This window comes from Ciconia boyciana, chromosome 16, assembly GCF_034638445.1.
Source record: "Ciconia boyciana chromosome 16, ASM3463844v1, whole genome shotgun sequence".
Classification (NCBI taxonomy): domain Eukaryota; kingdom Metazoa; phylum Chordata; class Aves; order Ciconiiformes; family Ciconiidae; genus Ciconia; species Ciconia boyciana.
Genome location: NC_132949.1, coordinates 10,435,116 through 10,453,172, shown reverse-complemented (window position 1 = coordinate 10,453,172; position 18,057 = coordinate 10,435,116). Strand labels below are relative to the sequence as shown.

General features: G+C 36.2%; 1 protein-coding gene across 2 annotated transcripts in view; it reads right to left on the bottom strand.

The window, feature by feature from the left end:
* The window catches only part of TBCD (tubulin folding cofactor D), a 134,303-nt gene that overhangs the window by 63,829 nt on the left and 52,417 nt on the right, over positions 1 to 18,057 (bottom strand). For both annotated transcript variants that reach the window (XM_072880770.1, XM_072880771.1), the window contains exons 15-16: positions 14,135 to 14,291; positions 4,393 to 4,450 (exon numbers count right to left, since the gene is read on the bottom strand). In XM_072880770.1, the coding sequence (XP_072736871.1) occupies positions 4,393 to 4,450; positions 14,135 to 14,291 (215 nt within the window). The remainder of the gene's footprint in view (positions 1 to 4,392; positions 4,451 to 14,134; positions 14,292 to 18,057) is intronic.

Sequence of the window (18,057 nt, the reverse complement as noted above, 5' to 3'; positions counted from 1 at the left end):
GTGAAGCAAGCCCTTATGAAGCCAGAGTATCTTAGTGCATTTCTGAGGTTATGTCTGTTTAGGATAATGACTGCAGTTCCTGTAGACTTGCCCAGGCTAGTTCAGCTCCTGCTCGCAGTGTATCCATTGCAGGACACGTAGCACAGGCTGACTCTAAACCGCTTACCCACCACCTTGGTGGGTTTTGGAGCCCACCTTAGCCTGCTCACAGTTGCAGCCACGCTGCCAGCAGTGGCCCCGAGCTAACCACTTTAGGATTGCCTCGGGTAGAACTGCATGGGCTATCCTCCGCAGTGGCAGCAGTGTAGATACACCCTTGGGCAACACATAAAGCAGCCTTCCAGAAGAGGAATATGAGCTGTAGCAATGCCCTACGCTTGTTCTTTATTGTATGCTGTAGCCCAGCTTCTGACATGGGGTTTTTTTCACTCCTTACCTCTCTACCAACATACGTTCCAGCCAGGATTTGCCAGGACATTGTTTCATGTCACCCTGCATCATTTATTTCTTTTTACTTACACATTAGGTTCAGATCCCCTTTTATGCTATTGAGACCCTTTTACTCAGCATAGGGACGTTTCAGCAAGGATGACGCTCTGAACTATCATATCCAAGGGATTTAATAGTTTAATCACTGCATTACAATTTCTTTTAAAAAGGTACTGCTCAGACAAGTGCCTTAATGATACAAAATCTGTAAAGCCTTTTTTTTTTTTCTTTTTAAATCAGAGACTTTGATATCCAAACAATGTAAATCTGGTCTCAAACCAGTGAAAGTTTTATTCTTCTTACAATACATCCGTAGGCCCAGGACTGAAATATACTGTGGCAAAATCATTGGGAAAAGATGTATAGGGGCCTATAGACAATGTTGCAGCAAAACAGCTATTGTACATAAAGATTTCACATAGTTTGTTTACTTAATGTAGGAATTTTAAAATTCCACTGCTCTATCACCATTTCATTTTTTAACTTACTTAGAAAAACAATCAAGAAGATCTAAGAAGTAGTCCAGCAGCATGGCAAAAATACTTAGCATTCATCTGGTGTATTCTAAACATCTAATTTGCATGTTAATTTACACCTGATTAGTTTATCTATAAAAAGCATATGACTTTAACCACTGCTTACAAAGACAGATATTAGTATTGCCTTACTATAAATATATTTGTCCATTATTTCAATTTAATAGCCTTGGAGAAAAATAATCAGTGTTATAGACTCTCATGCTTGTGTTATGAATTTACAATTCATAAAAGTATGACGAGAAATATGGTAAGTAGCAAATTCCTATATATGCAAGTCAGTAGCTAGAAAATTTTCCTGTTGCAGACTAAAACTGTATAGTAACTTGTTTCACAGCTGATGCTTAGGTAAGGGAGGTTTGCATGCATCACCACGAACCTCTCTTAGCTTCAGTATTGTTGTTGTGCATTTAAAAAAAAAAAAAGCTAAAAGGTGCCTCTTCTGCAAATAAGTTTTCAGCCAGTTATGGGGAAATTTACAATGAAAACCAAGATATTAAAACAAAAATGGAAGAAGCCCTCAAAGGAATGTAAAAACAGAGCCCTAGAGTGTTTAGAGTTATATTTGGAAAATTTCACCACCGATTTAAGAAGGCTTTGTCAACAATGCACATTCCAGCTGTGACAACTTAAAACACATTACTGTTCTAGGAGAACAGCATCTAATCCCAATTTTAGCAACAAAAATGTGATATGGTAAATTATTTTTCCTGGGTGTAAAGGAGTATGTTGCAAGAAGAAGTTACAAGGAAAACCATCCCCACAATATTATTCTGTTAAAGCTTTGTGAGAGAAAGTAAAATAGAAATGTGAAAATAATGAAACGTATTGTTCATCCAAGTGAAAAGGCAATTTTCTACAGCTCATTTAATGTTGACAGAATCCCCTCCTTGTTCCTTTAGCACTTTTTTATTGTTTCACAAAAGATTTTTCTTCATAATACTTAGGAGATTTTCAATAACTGAAAATGTTACTATTTCAATCATACTTTCAAACAACTGCAAATTCCTAAAAGATGCCAGATATTTCAATTGTTTTGTAATAATCATTTTTCATACAATCCCCTTCTCAAGAGGGAAAAATTGATGCAAAGGTCTTAAAGATTCCATGATATCAGAACCAAGATGACCAACTAGCCTTGTAACCTGAATACTTTGCTGTTCCCACGAAAACTGAAAAAATATTAAAACATTCTTTAAGTCATGATTTTAAAAACTATAAACCAACCAAGAGGAAAAAAAACCCTCTCTAACATGTCAAAGCTGAATGGAGCCCAATCCGAGATCACTTATTCATGTGATTATTCCTTATAATGATTATTCATGAAAGAGTTGCACAAGTCAGCTCAGAATGCTTTTGGAGCTTCAAAAGAACAGTCTTGTTTTATTCTCTCCTAACCTCAGGGTTCAAAATCTCTCTATATGCTATTTTGTTTTATTGGTGCTCTGCATTATAATATATTGCATATTGTAATAGATGGAAAATCTAGTAAAACATGTTGTTTATTTAAATATGAATTTAACTGTAGTAATGATTGGAAATAATTAGGACTCCAGGTATTTTTCTTCAAAATTGTAGTAATGCCCAGTAAAAACAAAATGTTTCTTTGCCTGCCTTTCTAAAACAAGAAATTAGATTTCGGTACTTTCATAACTATCCATCAAAACAGCAGTTCCAAATTTTGACGAGCTCTAAATTAGAGTGTACTAATGAAAAAATTAATTTGACTGGAGATAACTGAATTGCAGAATGCTCAATAGCTTGGTTTAAAGTAGAGAGGAAAGCGAGGAGAAAATGTACTGTAGTTTGTACTCACTTGAAATATGGAAGCACAATCTGCACTAAGCTTATAGCATTAGTAAATGTATCTGGTTTAGCACCATATTTCATGGTCAAACTATCGGTTTATGTTTAAGCGTAGAAACCTAATGAAGATTACACATGACAATTAGATGAAGTCACTAAAGGTAAGCAGTACACTTGTAACGGCAATCATGTTAAAAAGAATTCTCCTCTTTATACACGCTACCAGTGATTCCTAGGACAATTCCTATAGAGCAAATAAATAATTCACTTTTCACCATCTACATTCCTTAATGCTTTATGCAGTTCTCAGGAAAGCAAAGCTACCTTTGTGTTTCTCTAAGGATTTTATTTGAATCAAGTGACTTAAATTACCCAAGAATAGCAAATTCCACAGTTTCTCAAATTTAGGAGTTGAAGTTTGGGGGAAAGTAGCATTGCTCATATTCATTAGTTCTACAGTATGCAAAGAATATATCAGTACTCAGTGATCTACAGCATCTTAGCTTCCATGCTTTGGTTTTAATCTATTTAGACAAAGTGATTTGTGATATGATTACACAAGCAACTGACTCACTTTCCCAGCAATTACTCTGCAGCTTCATTCAACAGCTTAAACTCTCACGCAGAGGAGAAATACATTCACAGTGAAGTTTATTCTTAGGAATAGAGACACCTGGTTCTTTGGCAGACATTGTTTGGTCCTGTGTTTGAGTTAACACAGTTATAGGGTGGGGTATTTTACATCTGCATAAGATAATTTGTTTTATCTGCTAAAACAGACAACTCATTACTTTTTCTGTTTGTTTGTTTAAGAAAGCAAGTTCAATATATACAACACACTGACTTAAATTCTCAAAGGTAAGATGTCCATTATTTCTTCTTCTCAAATTCTATAACCACTCCTCCTTAAATTCCCTTAAGAACAATCACGCATTCTTTTCAATTCTCAACCACATAAATATTTTCTACAGAAAGGTCCCACAGAATATACGTTGGTGTCAGTCCTATTAACCAGATAACAATATCTGCCTAATTAATTTATCACTTTATTTTTAAAATTCCCAGTCCTACAGAAATAATTTTGTACAATAACTGAAAATATGTTTGAAGGGGAGATACTATTCTAGAAATTTTCAACTTACCACAATTAGAGAGTAACAATCGATGAACAATTATACAAGTGTAACTTTACAAAACTTACCAGCTTGGTGACTTGAAAAAGATACAGTGTTTGTATATTATGAATGACCCTTTTGTCTTTGATATTTGACTAGAAAATGCTAAATAGCTCTTTCTTAGAGACTTTATCTTATCCATCATGACAACCATACAGCAGATTGTGAACTGTGGCCATAAATCAAGATGTGGATCTGTGGATTATATAATTTAAAATCTACATTCACATCATACTTCTAAGGATTTAAAAAAGCACTTTTTTGCTCACAACACAATATATTGCTTATATACTGTAGTTCTACATAGCTAAGTCTACAAATTATCAAATTAAATTAAAACAAACAAAAATAAACAGAAACATATAAGCTAGAATGTGATAACTTACAGAAGCAGCTCTTCTGCAATTAACATCACGATCAAATACTGCAGCAATAACCAATGCACTGAGGAAATAAAATATTGAGTATTAGTACCAAAAATATAGGAAGAAATGTGTAACGCCATAATTTCAACATTTAGACTTCTAAGCAGAACACGCAGCTTTTACTCTAAGGAGCTACTTATTTACAAATACAAGCCTGAACTAAAATTTGAGTTGGAATAACCATGTACTTCCTCATTTCTCTAGTTCGCTGTGGACTTTCCATAGCATAAACAGACAACTGCCATCCTATTGTATCAAAGCTATTTAAGGACTATGCAGGAGTATGCAAATACGTTTAACTGCATAGAAAGGTTTTCTATTTGAAATATAGCAGGAGTTTAAAACTTGGACATAAGTATCACCTCTAATGTGAGACTCATGCAGTGCAATTTTAAATTAAAACTTGGAAATACAGTTTCTCAATAGCCAAATGCACAGCAAGTCTTATGTAAGGCTTAAGCAAAACTGAAAGTTAAGCAATGGAAACTTGCAGCTATCTCTACAAGAACAATCACATCCTGTAAGTAACAAAAAAACCAGAAAACAATACGCAAATCCTGCTTAAAAGTGACCTGCAAGATAAATTGCAAAGCAGTCTTTTAAAAAGGTGACCTGTAAATACAAAGGCATGATTATACGAAACTGTTTCTTTGTGCATGAAGTCTGCTAACCCTGCACAGTTTAATTTTTCTACCTCAAAAGAACTGCTTTTAAAAGATGTGCTACACAACAGAAGAGAGAGAGTATATCCCAGGACACGAAGTCTACAGCTTTAGAAATCCACCTCCAGCATTCAATTAACTTCAGTGACAAATAAACATCACTTCAGGAGAATCATTTAAGCAGAAAATTATTCCTTTCAAACTCTGAAACTCTTCATTACATTATTTATTGACTCCAGGCAAAACAGGAAATAAATACTGGCTGAAAAGTAAATCCACAATAGCTTTGCTTTAGCATAAAGATATTAATTACACTGATAATATCAAACTTCCCTGGGTAGTGGCTATCAGTTTCCTACAGTGAAGAATACTGTGGTGTTAAAATTCACTAAAATGCACAATCAATGTTGCCTCTGTAATTTCAGTTTATCTCCATTACGGAAAACAAGAGACAGAAAGCAAGAATGAAATTAAAATAAACCCCAATAAATTGTTCTAAAGACAGTTAATGCTTTTGTATTGCTACTTGCATGAGCAATTCCTCTCTCTGCCACAAAGACATTAGGTGATTATAGGACAAAAGGAGGTCATCCAAACGACAGCGATTGGAAGAGCAAATGTTTAGGAAGCATTCCATTAGGAAGTAGCATACATGGCTAACTGTTGAAAAAGTGGTGGATCAAATACATCATTTTCGTACCATGTTTGCTAATGTTCTTCTCTGGCATACAGAGAAACTTAAAAATCATTTTAAAAGGACATTTAAGAAGTATATAGTTTTAATGATACGAATAGGTCCCATAAATCTTTTAATTATAGAAGAGAACATTCAAACCTAAGGAATTGGATGAAAATCATCCTGGAAAGCAAAAAGAAGCAAATTTCTGCCTGACATTTCCAATTATATGGACTATAAGATAAAACATTATTTTGTCAGTTAGGCAATATTTCAATATTATTCTCTTCTGAGAAAACAAAACAAAACAAAAAAAAAACACCACCAAAAAAACCCTCATCAAGCCAGGAAGCTCAGAATCCAGAGTGTTGCCCTTATGTGTCAAAGGTACCCTGAAGTTAAGTATTATAGAGTATTTCAGAAGAGCTGTGCTGGGTCAGACCAATATCCTTCCAAGTCACTGTCTGGTCTCCAACAGTGGCCCAAAAGGGACACTTAGGGATGAGTGTAAGGACATACATATTAAATATTAACATAGTGATTTGAAAGATTATGCAGTCTTTTCAAACTGGAAATGTTAAAAGACCATCACTGGAGAATAAATACTGCTCTTTGAATTTCATATTTAGATTTTAAATGTGGTTTATTAAATATAATGGAAAACAGTTTCAGGTTATTATATATAACAACAGTTCAGCTTATAATCGTAAAGCTTGTACGTTTCCATTTTTTTCTTGTTCTTCTGTTACCTTACAACAAACCTGTATAAGTAAAACCAGCAAAACAACATACTGTCTATGTGATGCCACCTGAGTTACTCAGTGCTGCAACTGAATACTATGTTTAAGAAAAACAAAACAAAAAAACCCCAGGAATTTTGTCATTTCCCTCATAGCCCCATTATATTCATAAATCATACTGTAGTCACTGTTTTATCTTAATCCTTTTAACAGAAGTATTTTAAACTTATCAAACTACATGAATAAGTTTTTCAAGTTAATACCTATTTGAAAATGCAGGCACAGTCTGCTGTAACACAGGGATTAGCAAGGAAAGCAACATGCCTAAGATGAAACATGTCTAAGGTGTCTTCACCTGTCTGCTTTGTCGTGGGAGTTTATGTGATACTCCACCAGGATTTCCTAACATAAAGAAACTGTTCATGCCAAACAAAGTGGGATATTTTTTTAAGCTAGTTAAAGAATCATGTCTTGACTTGCCTGAAATGTACCACACCTGACTACCAACAGGTAGAGCAAAGAATGGCTTGCATCTTGCATCTCTATGAAACACCTTTTGTAGTTCCTTCAGGTATATTTAGCCTGTATGCACGACAAGCAGTTAAGCGTACAATAAACACAAATGGACTTTAAAAAGCAAGTTGCAATTCTATCACTCAACTAATAGTCCTCCCTTTCTTCCCTATCCCTTCCCCTCTCCCCCAAGTACTCACTTAACTGGCTTCAGGGAAAGTTAAAAGGACTCAAAGTAAGTTATCGGCTCACTTCCTCAGCCCAACACCGATCTCATTACCTGCCCTCAAGAAGGCAGAAAGAATCAGAGAGTAGAGGCCAGCCAGGTGATAGACATCAGAACACAGAAATATCAGAAATATCAGGTTACCCTCTCCTAATAAGCACCAGATGTACCAGACAATAAATCCATATTTCCTTTATCTGTAGCAGGCACTTCTAGTCCATACTAGTCACAAGCAGCAAGAAACTTATCCTATTGCTAACCTCTGAGAATTTCCTACTATTAATTCAAGCACACCACCCTGAAGCTGCAGGAAGAAAAGAAAAATAAACTCTCAAACATCTTGCCAATTTGGCACAAAACCAAAATTTCCTTCCTGAGCCCAAAAAAGGGAAAAGTCTAACTTGTAACAGGACAGAAAACTCTCCTCCCTACTGTACATTAGGGAAGGGAAGGCATAATAATCATCACAAGTAAAATGGTTTTGAATAATCCAAGCAAGTTAAAAAAAGGAGGCGAGACCAGAGTCAGACCCGAGTCTGTTGAGAGCTGCTGCTGCAAACAGCCCTTTTTGCCTTCAATCATGCCAGTACCCCAACTGCAATGGCTGCGCAGTGAGCTGGATGATGAAAACAGATCTAGGCTCAATTAATTTTTCTTTTGCTAGCTTTTTTTTTTTTTTTAAAACCAGAGAAGCTCCCCCATTCACTTTACCAGATGCAGCTGTGCTACGCTCAACTGCAGGAGCAACGCAGGTGAAGGAGAAAGCAAAAGAGCCTGCTTCAGCCAGCACTGCTAGGGGAAAAAGCCCTTCAAGACTACAATCTCAGATTTAATTCCTCCCGTTTATCTAGGCAAGGAGAAGGTCTGAAGAAAAGGAGAAATGCAGTGACCATTCCCACTTCTACACTGCATACTTTCACAGTCCCTCTAACTCAGCTCACACTGAGCTCTTATACTTTCTGCTAGCCACCCAATGTCCTACACTGTTCAGTGTGTTAATCCAATCCCAAAGTTTTGGGGTAAAATGATCAAAGTATAATAAATACACACATAGAGAAGAGCAATAAGAAAAATGCTTAGAACAGGAGTTACAAATGCTGCTATTAAAAAACAAAAAGAAAAAAGAGGCATATGATGCCCCTGCAGGAAATAACTTTACACAAGTGCAAGACGCAGTAGTCACACAACTCTCTTCTGAAGGCAACATTCAAATACATAACAGAAGAAAGCTATTCTCAATATTTCATCATGGTACAAGATGTAGCTCAAAGCAACGCTTCAGATTTCCCCAATTCTGCAGGACAATCTTGCCCTAGAGCAAGCAACATCATTCATCCATAGCCACACCTTCTTTTTTTTTTCCCCCGTCTTCAAAAACAACGCACCACCGCAGGGAAGAGAAAGCCGCCTGCACTCCTACACTGTACACACTATTTGTATTAGTATTCTGCTGAACGGGAGATAGCAATTAGATCTTTCTAAATAACGATTCCTTTATTGATTACCTACACCATTGAATGACAGATAAATGAAACTACATTCTGACTATGCAACAGTTCCAAATCATTAAGATAGCCAGCAACAATTTAGTCACTATAATTGTATAATAGAGTAGAAGAATGTTTTCCTTTTTATTTTTTGTTTAGGTTTCAAACAAAACAGCTCAGCTTCTTAGTGTGCACCTGCCACTTTACAGACAGTAACTTCCACACCCAAGGGGGCAGGAATCAAATTACCTGTATTTCCAAGTTATTAAATTATGTTTAACTTTCCTCGTAGGTAAGCTTAAAAAGAGACCATGCACGTAAAGACTGGGAGAGAAAAAAATCTCAGTCAAGTAGTGCTTTTATAAAGATATGCTTGAATAGCAACTTCAGTACATGCATTTCAAAACGTAGTAAGGTTGTCCTGCAATAAAAGTGAAGTTACATCTACTTTGCCAAGAATTTTCTTTTTGTGGTCCTGTAGTTTGAATAGATCAGGCAAAGTTTTAGAAACCAGTTTAACTAGACTTAAAAAAATAAATAAGCGAATCTTGTAAGTATCTTGCTGAAATATGGATGAGGAAAAAATACTGACATGTAAAAATACGACCTAATAACTATTAGAAATACTCTCAGGGGAGTATTTCTAATAAGTGTTCTCTATCTTTTTTCTCCACCCCACCCCCACCCCCCCTAAGAAGAATGGTAAGGTCAGGAAGGAAAAGGGCTGATCTATGGTCTACAGCAATCTAAGTTTGTAACTTCAATATTCTGACAATTTCATCACTTAATAACAGAACATTCATAAGAAAGCAGAGAAGAAACAGCTATCACTGAATATGGAGACAGACATTTCTTATAAAACACTGTCATAAATTTTAGTAAAAAAACATGATTTTATGCAGTTTAAGGTGATTCTTCACTAGTCCAAAGGGAAATATTTATGTGCCTTGACTATTGAAAACACAGAAAACAATCTTTCCATTACATGATGATACAACTTTGCAGGCAAGAAAAGGAGAAAAAAAAACCCCACCACAAAATTACCCCTCTGTTTTAATTTGCAACTACTGTACAACAGCCTGAATGGGTTGTGGGGCGGGACCAGGTTTAAGTAGCATACTTCTTCCGTATTTTGGTACCCAAGTGAGTTTTCTGACAAGATACACTAGCATGTGCCAAAGGCCATGACACGAAGTAGGAAGACATGAAGCAGCTCACTGTTTAACTCAACTACTTCTAGTTACCACCAGTGCACTTACTCTACCATGATGACCACCTTGCCTTTCGAGTCTGAGTGTAGGAACCAGCTACTTAGGCTCCAAGTTCAGCATTATCTGTGTTCCTTCAGCCAGTTAAACAGCAGTGTCAAAGACTGTGAATGAAGGATAAACCATTCACAATTTTTAGCACCAAGACAAAGCAAACAGTTCAGGATCGCAATCACTCATTGCATTTTTTTTAAGGAGGTAGTATTTTCCTTTCAGGTAAATGATTTATTATTTTTCTATAAGGATCTAATAGTTTGTATTCTTTTATAGGCAGATAATTTTGCTGTGTAATTCAGCTCACAATGGATATTATGTACTTTGTTTCAAGATGCTGAGTTCTGCATTTTTTAAGGGTAGCAACAATTTGCTTGTGGCTAGAAGTATGACTCTTCTTTAAGTAAAACAGTGACACACCTAAGGCTAGATTTAAAAAAAAAGCTGTATGTAATTATCGGCTTGCTGACACAATAGGTGAAACTGTGTGTCATACTTTATTTGAATATTTTTTTTCACCATTTCTCTTTGGAGTGGCAATTCTACCTTCAAGAGCTGATTATATTTAGAAAAGGTCCGGCCAACATAACTACAAAGATTTTTAAGTAAAGCCTTAATATAGCATTAATACTTGCTAAAATACTGTGCAGCTTTGTTAGAAAACTAAGCATATACAAACCACACCACCTTACAACTGATCATAAGCAATTTTCAGCTTCCCCCTTGCCATCCACCCTGTGTTTCTCTCCACTCCACCAACTTATTCCAAACAATCGAAGTTGTCATAGCTGGCATAGCCACAATGTTAATTGGTACTACCAGAGGTAGTACTTGACATTTTTCTGAAAAGAAAAGAAGAATTTGTTTCCAGAACAGTCTGGAAGCTAAAAGACAGGAGCTTCTTCAGAAACATAACCTCCTTCGTACCTGTCCACAAGTTCCCACTGACAGCTTTGTGACAGTAAAACAAAATATCACAAACCATGAAAAATCAAAATGGTGAGCTTGCATCTAACTTATGGAGAACAACATTGTTTTGCACCATGGTAGGGTGAAAGGAGTAAAAGAAATACACTTCTCAAAGCATCATAAGCAGAAGAAAAATTCTGATAAACAGAACATATCAGAATTCTGATAAATAGAAGGCTTACACACTCACACTTAGGCTTTTTTAAGTTTCACAAGGAACAAAATTGCCAGACGTTAAAAGAAACCTTAAAGTTGTTCAACTAAGTCAGAGGATGGAAGCAGAGGATTTATTTTCATAAGGCTGCTGACCAAATCTACAAAAAGCACCTGTTTTGATCCAGATTTTAGTATTGGTATGGCTATACTCATTCTGAAGATTTGCTCGCAGCAAGAATATAAATGTATTCCTGCGAGTTTAAAGATAGCAGTAAATAACTGCACAGCTGATAACAGCCTGCTAGAAACATTTGTTAACATTCTGGTCGTGGGTGTCACCGTGTCTTCATTGCTACCATTACCTGTGGTGGTTAGACTAAAAATAGGAATACAACCCAAGATTATTAATCACATGATTATTTCACTGTGCAAACACATCTTTAGGTACTTTTATATTAAGAATTTCATACTATATATCATCTACCATGAACTCTGCTAGAAGGGAATTAAATATGACCCTTCAAAATACAATATTTCTTTAATAACTTACTATGGCAAATATCACTATTTCTAGCATGCTTAACTGAAGCAAGTCTGTTCTGGAGCACCGCATTCTCTTTCTGAAAGTCATCCAGAAACAGTGGATGGCATCATGTTCTAGCACAGCTTGGTGTCACAAGACTCCTCTCCTTTACGCTATTGTAGATGAAACATCATCAAAACAACATGAAACTGCTTTATCAGAGACACAAGGCTAAGATGTCTTAGAATTTTTTGTCTGCTCACTTCGGAGAAAAGACATGACAGCTTAAAAAAAAGAAGAAAAGCAGCGTTTGACCTTAAGAAATTTGACAGCAGGTTCTTAGAAAGATTTTATCAAGGTCTCAAAAAACTCCAGGAGCAAGTACCACACAGATAAGAGACACTGTTGTGTGACCCCGCATTGAAGGACCAGCACTGGAAAGTGAGGATACAAGGATGAAGAACAGCAAAGACCAGCAAGGGCACAGCGCACCAGAATCAACAAATAAAAATGGATATGTAGGGCTTACAGACTGCCCCAAAGAACTTTAAAAACAGGTTTTAAAGAAGAAAGAAAAAGTCACATATTATTTGGGAACCTGCTGAGCTAAGTAAGTAATGCTGTGTTTCTAAACAAGGCTTTTTGGATGAGATTGAAATAGTTCTGTCAGCAATCTGGAAGCAAGGCAGTCCCCAGAAATTGAACCAGATATCGAGGACCACAAATCACTGTGTAGTCCAAACTTGTTTTTTCTTTTTAAAAATATAATACTAAATGACTACTGATCAAAACCCATCCCATGGAATCAAAGATGCCTGGGTTGCTGCTATCAATGGGTGTACTAAAAGTCTGCCAAGAAACTGTTAGAAGCTACCTCTTTGTGTTTGCAGTGCAAATCATCCATTCAAGACACCTTGAAATGTCAGCCAGTGTACTGCCAACAAAAAGACTAAATGCTAAAGAAAGAATCCCACAAGCAAATAGGAGGAAAAGCACAAGACAAAAGAAAAAAGAAAAAGGTAAAACCAATTTCTATCTGCAAAAATATCATCAGTATTTAGTGAAAAGCTGCAGCAAGTTCTAGTCCACCATTGCAGTATCACAGATTTTGATTTGGAAATCTTTTGAAAACTTTACTTTTGAAAGTCTTTTGAAACAGAAGCCACAGATCGAAAAAGAAGTACATGCATGTGTTTCCATTCAACTGTAAGCAGAGTTTAGTACCATGGTCATTCTGGACTGGGGTACTCTATAAAAACAGAAGGTATCAAAAGGAAAAAAAATCCTCTCATGTATTTGTTAACTAAAACATCTTATTACTTACAATAAAAACTCCATTATTCAAAAGTGGTATGTTACTAAGAATTCAGAATCACTGTGTAGAGCTCAAGTTCTTACCACTTTCAGAAACTGGAAGTTATTTTATTACTCAAAATAATCTTTGAATTGGAACACTTCAAAACAAAAATTGTAAATTGTACAGAAGAACCAGGAGGCTCCAAAATGGCTATTTAAAGAAGAGCTGAAGTGTAGTTTATTCTTTTAGGCCTAACCTGCTCAACTTGCAAGTTGTAAGCTGGTCAATAAAGACACACTACATTCTTTGCACAATACCCATCTGACAAAGTACCAAGACTCCTGGATCATGAGAAACAAGTGTTCACCTGAAAAGGTAAGAAGTAACTTCTTCCGTAAGTTTTCTCTTCTTCTAGTATTTCCAGCTCTTTATGACTCCATAAAGCAATTCCCCAATTTGAGTGGTTTGTTATTTCTACCTCCACTGCACTAAGGTTCCAGATCTTCTTAAACTTCCTGAATCTGTTTCACTGAGCTAACCATAAAGCAGGCGATCAAGTAGACAATAGATGACAGTCCCACACACCCAAAGCCTCCACTAATTTCTCTGAATCTTCTTACAGTGAATTGCTTTGGATTTTTCTTTAGTTTTCTTATGACATAAATAGAAGGAAATGAAGTCATCACACTTGATAAAGGAATATTTAGATACATTTCAATCCAAAAAGTTAAGTTGCATCATACCGCAACAGGAAGAAGTTTTAGACTTCAACAATTACATGGAAAGGCAACGGTACTGTTTATGTCACTGTCATCCCACCCATATTCAGTTCTTTAAGATATTCAGTATATCTGTTAGCATGAATCAATGAACTTTGTTAAAAATTATCATAAGGAAACAAAAATATCCATTCCTTGGTGAACAATATCCAGAGATCAATGAATTTCATTCATATTATATGGGACACACCAGCTACTTTTTAAGCATGAAGGTATTTCCCCTAAATGGATGTATCACTTCTGGTCAATATCTAATTTTAAATGTCCTGAAGACAGAGCATTAGACTCCTAGATTATTAACTTCTAGAAGATACAGAATTAGACTATTAGATTAACTTCTAGCTCCTTCCTAATTTTGAATAGATTTTAAAAATTAAAGGTAAATAGCTCAGTTTCTTATTGCCACAACTTACCTTGAAATCTGATTAATAAATGGTATCAGTTCTGCAGGATCATAAGCACGAGCAAAGGCCCAGCACACATAGCACGCTGCATCTCTCACGTTGGAACCCACGCTGCACGCCCCCCTCTTCTCATCATATGTCAGCGCTTTCAAAATGACAGGAACAACTGTTAAATTAAAAAATTGTACAAAAGCAACAATTAGGACCATACAGTGAACCAAAAAAAAAAAAAAAAAGGTATAAGAGCATCCAGTGATCATTAGAGAAAAGACACAGGGTGGAGTTGTGTGTTCTGAAAGAAAAGAAAGCATGGTTCTTAATACGTGCTAATTTTGAAGTTGATTAGAAAGAAGAGGGTTTTTTTTAATACATTATTTTGTTTCTTTGTCAGTAGCAGTTTATTTTTTTATTTCCTTCACATATAATTCAATGAGGATCACAGTAAGTGGGTTACATAGGAAGTAACACTGATATCATTTATTACTCAGTGATAACATGTTCAGAAGTCAAAGTAATTTTAAAATGCAAAATTTTAAAGTGTCCACTTTTTAAAGTACTGGACTTTAAATATTACAGCAGCATCTATCAGTAGAAGAAAAATATTTCTTAAGAAATACAGTATTGTAACTACCATAAAATAAAAGAACCAGTATCCATCTATTAGCAGGCAACATTTATCATGGTAAGAGTCCTAATATGACCAATTCTTCTTAACTAACAAGGCTTGTGAATCATCAATATACCAATCTTGAAAGGGACTTAAGTACAGTTTTTGCATAATCTTAAAGCAAAGTGACATGTTCAACATCCTTCTTGCATTAAGCAAGTAAGCTGTGATGTTTTATGCCCCGTAGAGCTGGTTTTTTGAGCAACTTCAATGCAGTTTTAAGCTTGAACCTATCAGCACTGCCAAACTGCACAGATCATGAAGACAGAATATGTATAAAACTGCAACATAACCTAGAAATGCAAACAGGTGGGCTTTACTCTTATTTCTGCTTAGACATCTAAACAACAGTGACGACTATGTGCCTCTTCACCAGCACAGAATGATTTAATGCAAGACCGGAAGGCTTTGATGAAGGAAAACAGTATTCAAAAAAAAAAAAAAGTCAATGTCTTTTTTTTTTTCTCCTATCAGTCATGTTAATTATATCAATTTCACCTACATACCAGTTTTTGTTAGACAGGGAGAAAATAACATGGAGATATTTGCATCCTAAAGAGCAATATGGAATCATGCACTGCACTTCAGAATGTACTCAAAATGCACTTAAATTGATTCGAATGCCCAAATTTGCAAATGCTGTCTCATGATGCCCAGTAGAGAGATTCAAGACAAAAGCACCTGACAGCCATCCTGGGAAGGTGCCTTTTATTTCTCAATCACGCTTATTTCGGATGGTAAGGACAGGAAGGGACACTAAAACACAGGACAACATTTAACAGAAACTAAACTATACCCCAGACTATTAATGTTACACTTGATGAATCCAACTAGTTACAGGAATTGGAAAAAATCAGCAGCAGGAATATGCTCCTTCTGAATGGAAATAATATACTGTGTATTCTTGAGAATATTCTGTTTCTCCTTACTGACCTAGAAAATCATCTTAGACTGACAGTGTCAGGAGCTCTTTAATGACATACATACCCCAGAACACAGAGCTTCATTCTGGGAGAAGAGTGGCATTACCTGTGTTCATGAAACAAATCATGATCCAAAAAATCAACTGATAGGATAGCTATCTTACCCAAGGCAGCTCTTAGAAATGCATGTATCAAGCATTGTTTCCTGATTTAATGGACAACCTGAGAAACTTCGGACTGAGTATGTTTTGGCCAATAAAGGCCTAAAAGCCACAGACCTCAATATACCTTATGTCTCTGTGCCACATTTTGTTGACGGAGCTCCAGAGGAAACGCTGTTCCACAGATCGTAAGGCCAGGCTGAGCACTGGAACCACATGATACTGTGGCAGTGGGACAGCAGTAGAATACAGCTCTTCTTTTTTGTTGTTTTAATCATATTGGGGAAAACAGAGAAAGCAGAGTAGTGAAACAGAAGTAAAGATTCTGGGACCTTCATTTGCCTTATCAGAAAGGCCTTACAACACAGGTACTGTTATAAAGAAGTGACAAAAATAAGCTTGGGAATCTCACTTTCATGCTTATAACCCCATCAAAACTGAGAAGTCAATAACGTTTTTCTACAGATAAGAGAGCTTCCAAAAACTTAAAGAAGAATTCTCTTACACAGTTCTAGTAATATACTGCCACAGTTTAAGAAATACTATATGTATGCAAGGCTCCCCGGAGGGCTTTCTTTTGGTATCTGCAAATCCAGGTATATAATCTGAATACATCTTTCTCTAGGTGGCATGTCTTTAATAAATGAATAATGTCTGTAGAAACAACAGCCTCTAGAAAAAAAAAGAAACAATTTCTCTCTCCATTTTCTTTCTTGTATCAAATTTATCAAATGGTTTTTTTTCCTTAGAAAATACTTGTCAAAAGGTGATCCCATTGAACAAGAAATGGGATCACTGAACTGCATTTCATTAACAAACTGTGCCTGGATATACTTGAGTGGGTATAATCACAAAATAATTAAACTTCAATGTACAGTTCATCACTGTATGCCTGCTACTTTAAACAAAAAAATATGCACCTCAACTGGAGAAGGGAAGTGTTAAAATGCCATTTAAATTCATTTTAACCTACTAAAGAAAACAAAGCAGTAATCAGAGGGATGGACAAGATATGAGTATTAGGATCACAAAGACTGCACGGGAAGAAAAGCGATTCCCATTCAGGAACTATGATACAACAAAGATGGATGGATATTTGGGCACTTCCCAGTTCCGAAAGAAACTGCAATTAAAAAATCTTTAAAAATGTTGACTAGCTTGTTTTGAAAAATGCTGCATCAACTGATGAAAAAAATGAAATTAGCTGGTTCTACAGGAACACTAAAACAGACGCCAAAGGCAATCTTGCAAAGCTGCTGCAAATTTCCTTCAGCACAGGGTGATTGCTCCAGCTACTTTAGACAGCTGTGAGTGCACTCTCTCATCTCCCTGTGCACTGAAGGAAATGTGGAAGAAGGACCCACAAGCAGCTCCTCACATTTGTATAATCCGTACGAAAGAAAAAACACAAGTTTTTTCAATTCAGGGCATTAATTTCCCAAATAGTAGGGTCAATACCAAATGGCACCTGGCTTATTAGGGTCAAAGACAGAGGTGATGCTGCCAGGGGTCCGTAAGAGCAGAAACTAAGGAAATGCCAGGAACATGCCAGGAACAGCAGCACTATTACTCTGAGCAGCTCAATCAAGCTTTCCCCATTATCTCACAGCAGGCCTTTGGACTCACACCTCTTTGATGTCCTGTGTCTGGGACTCAAAGCATTGCTGCTGCAAGAGAAACAACAGGACTGCAAGTCTGGAGAGCAAAGGGGGATGATGCAAAGGAAGGATACAAAAGCAGACATTTAGAAGGTGGGAAAAGCAGGGAAAGCAAAGTGAAGTATGCAGCAGTAAGGGCTAAATAAATACAAATAGTGCAACAACAACAAGAGAAATACTGATCTAGGGGTCATCGGTTAAAGTTTTCATGCTGTCACTGGAAGAATATTTACTGGTGAACTGTGGACTATGGGAAATACGACATAAAAATTGCTCCTGACAAATGTTTGTGTATTTGAAAAAGGGAGTCCAGCATTAGATTTCCTGTTGGTATTTAAAAGTCAAAAGAAACACTACCAAAAATTCCAGGTTTCACTTCATTCTTTACCCTAGAGTTCTTCAAACACAATGCAGGTTTTTTTCTGCTATGGCTTCCTGCAGTGTCATAAGAGCCTGGCTGAAGGAAGTCATGAAGGAGCAGTCCAGGAAAAGCCATCTGTAGTGTTTAGTCCACTGTAACTAA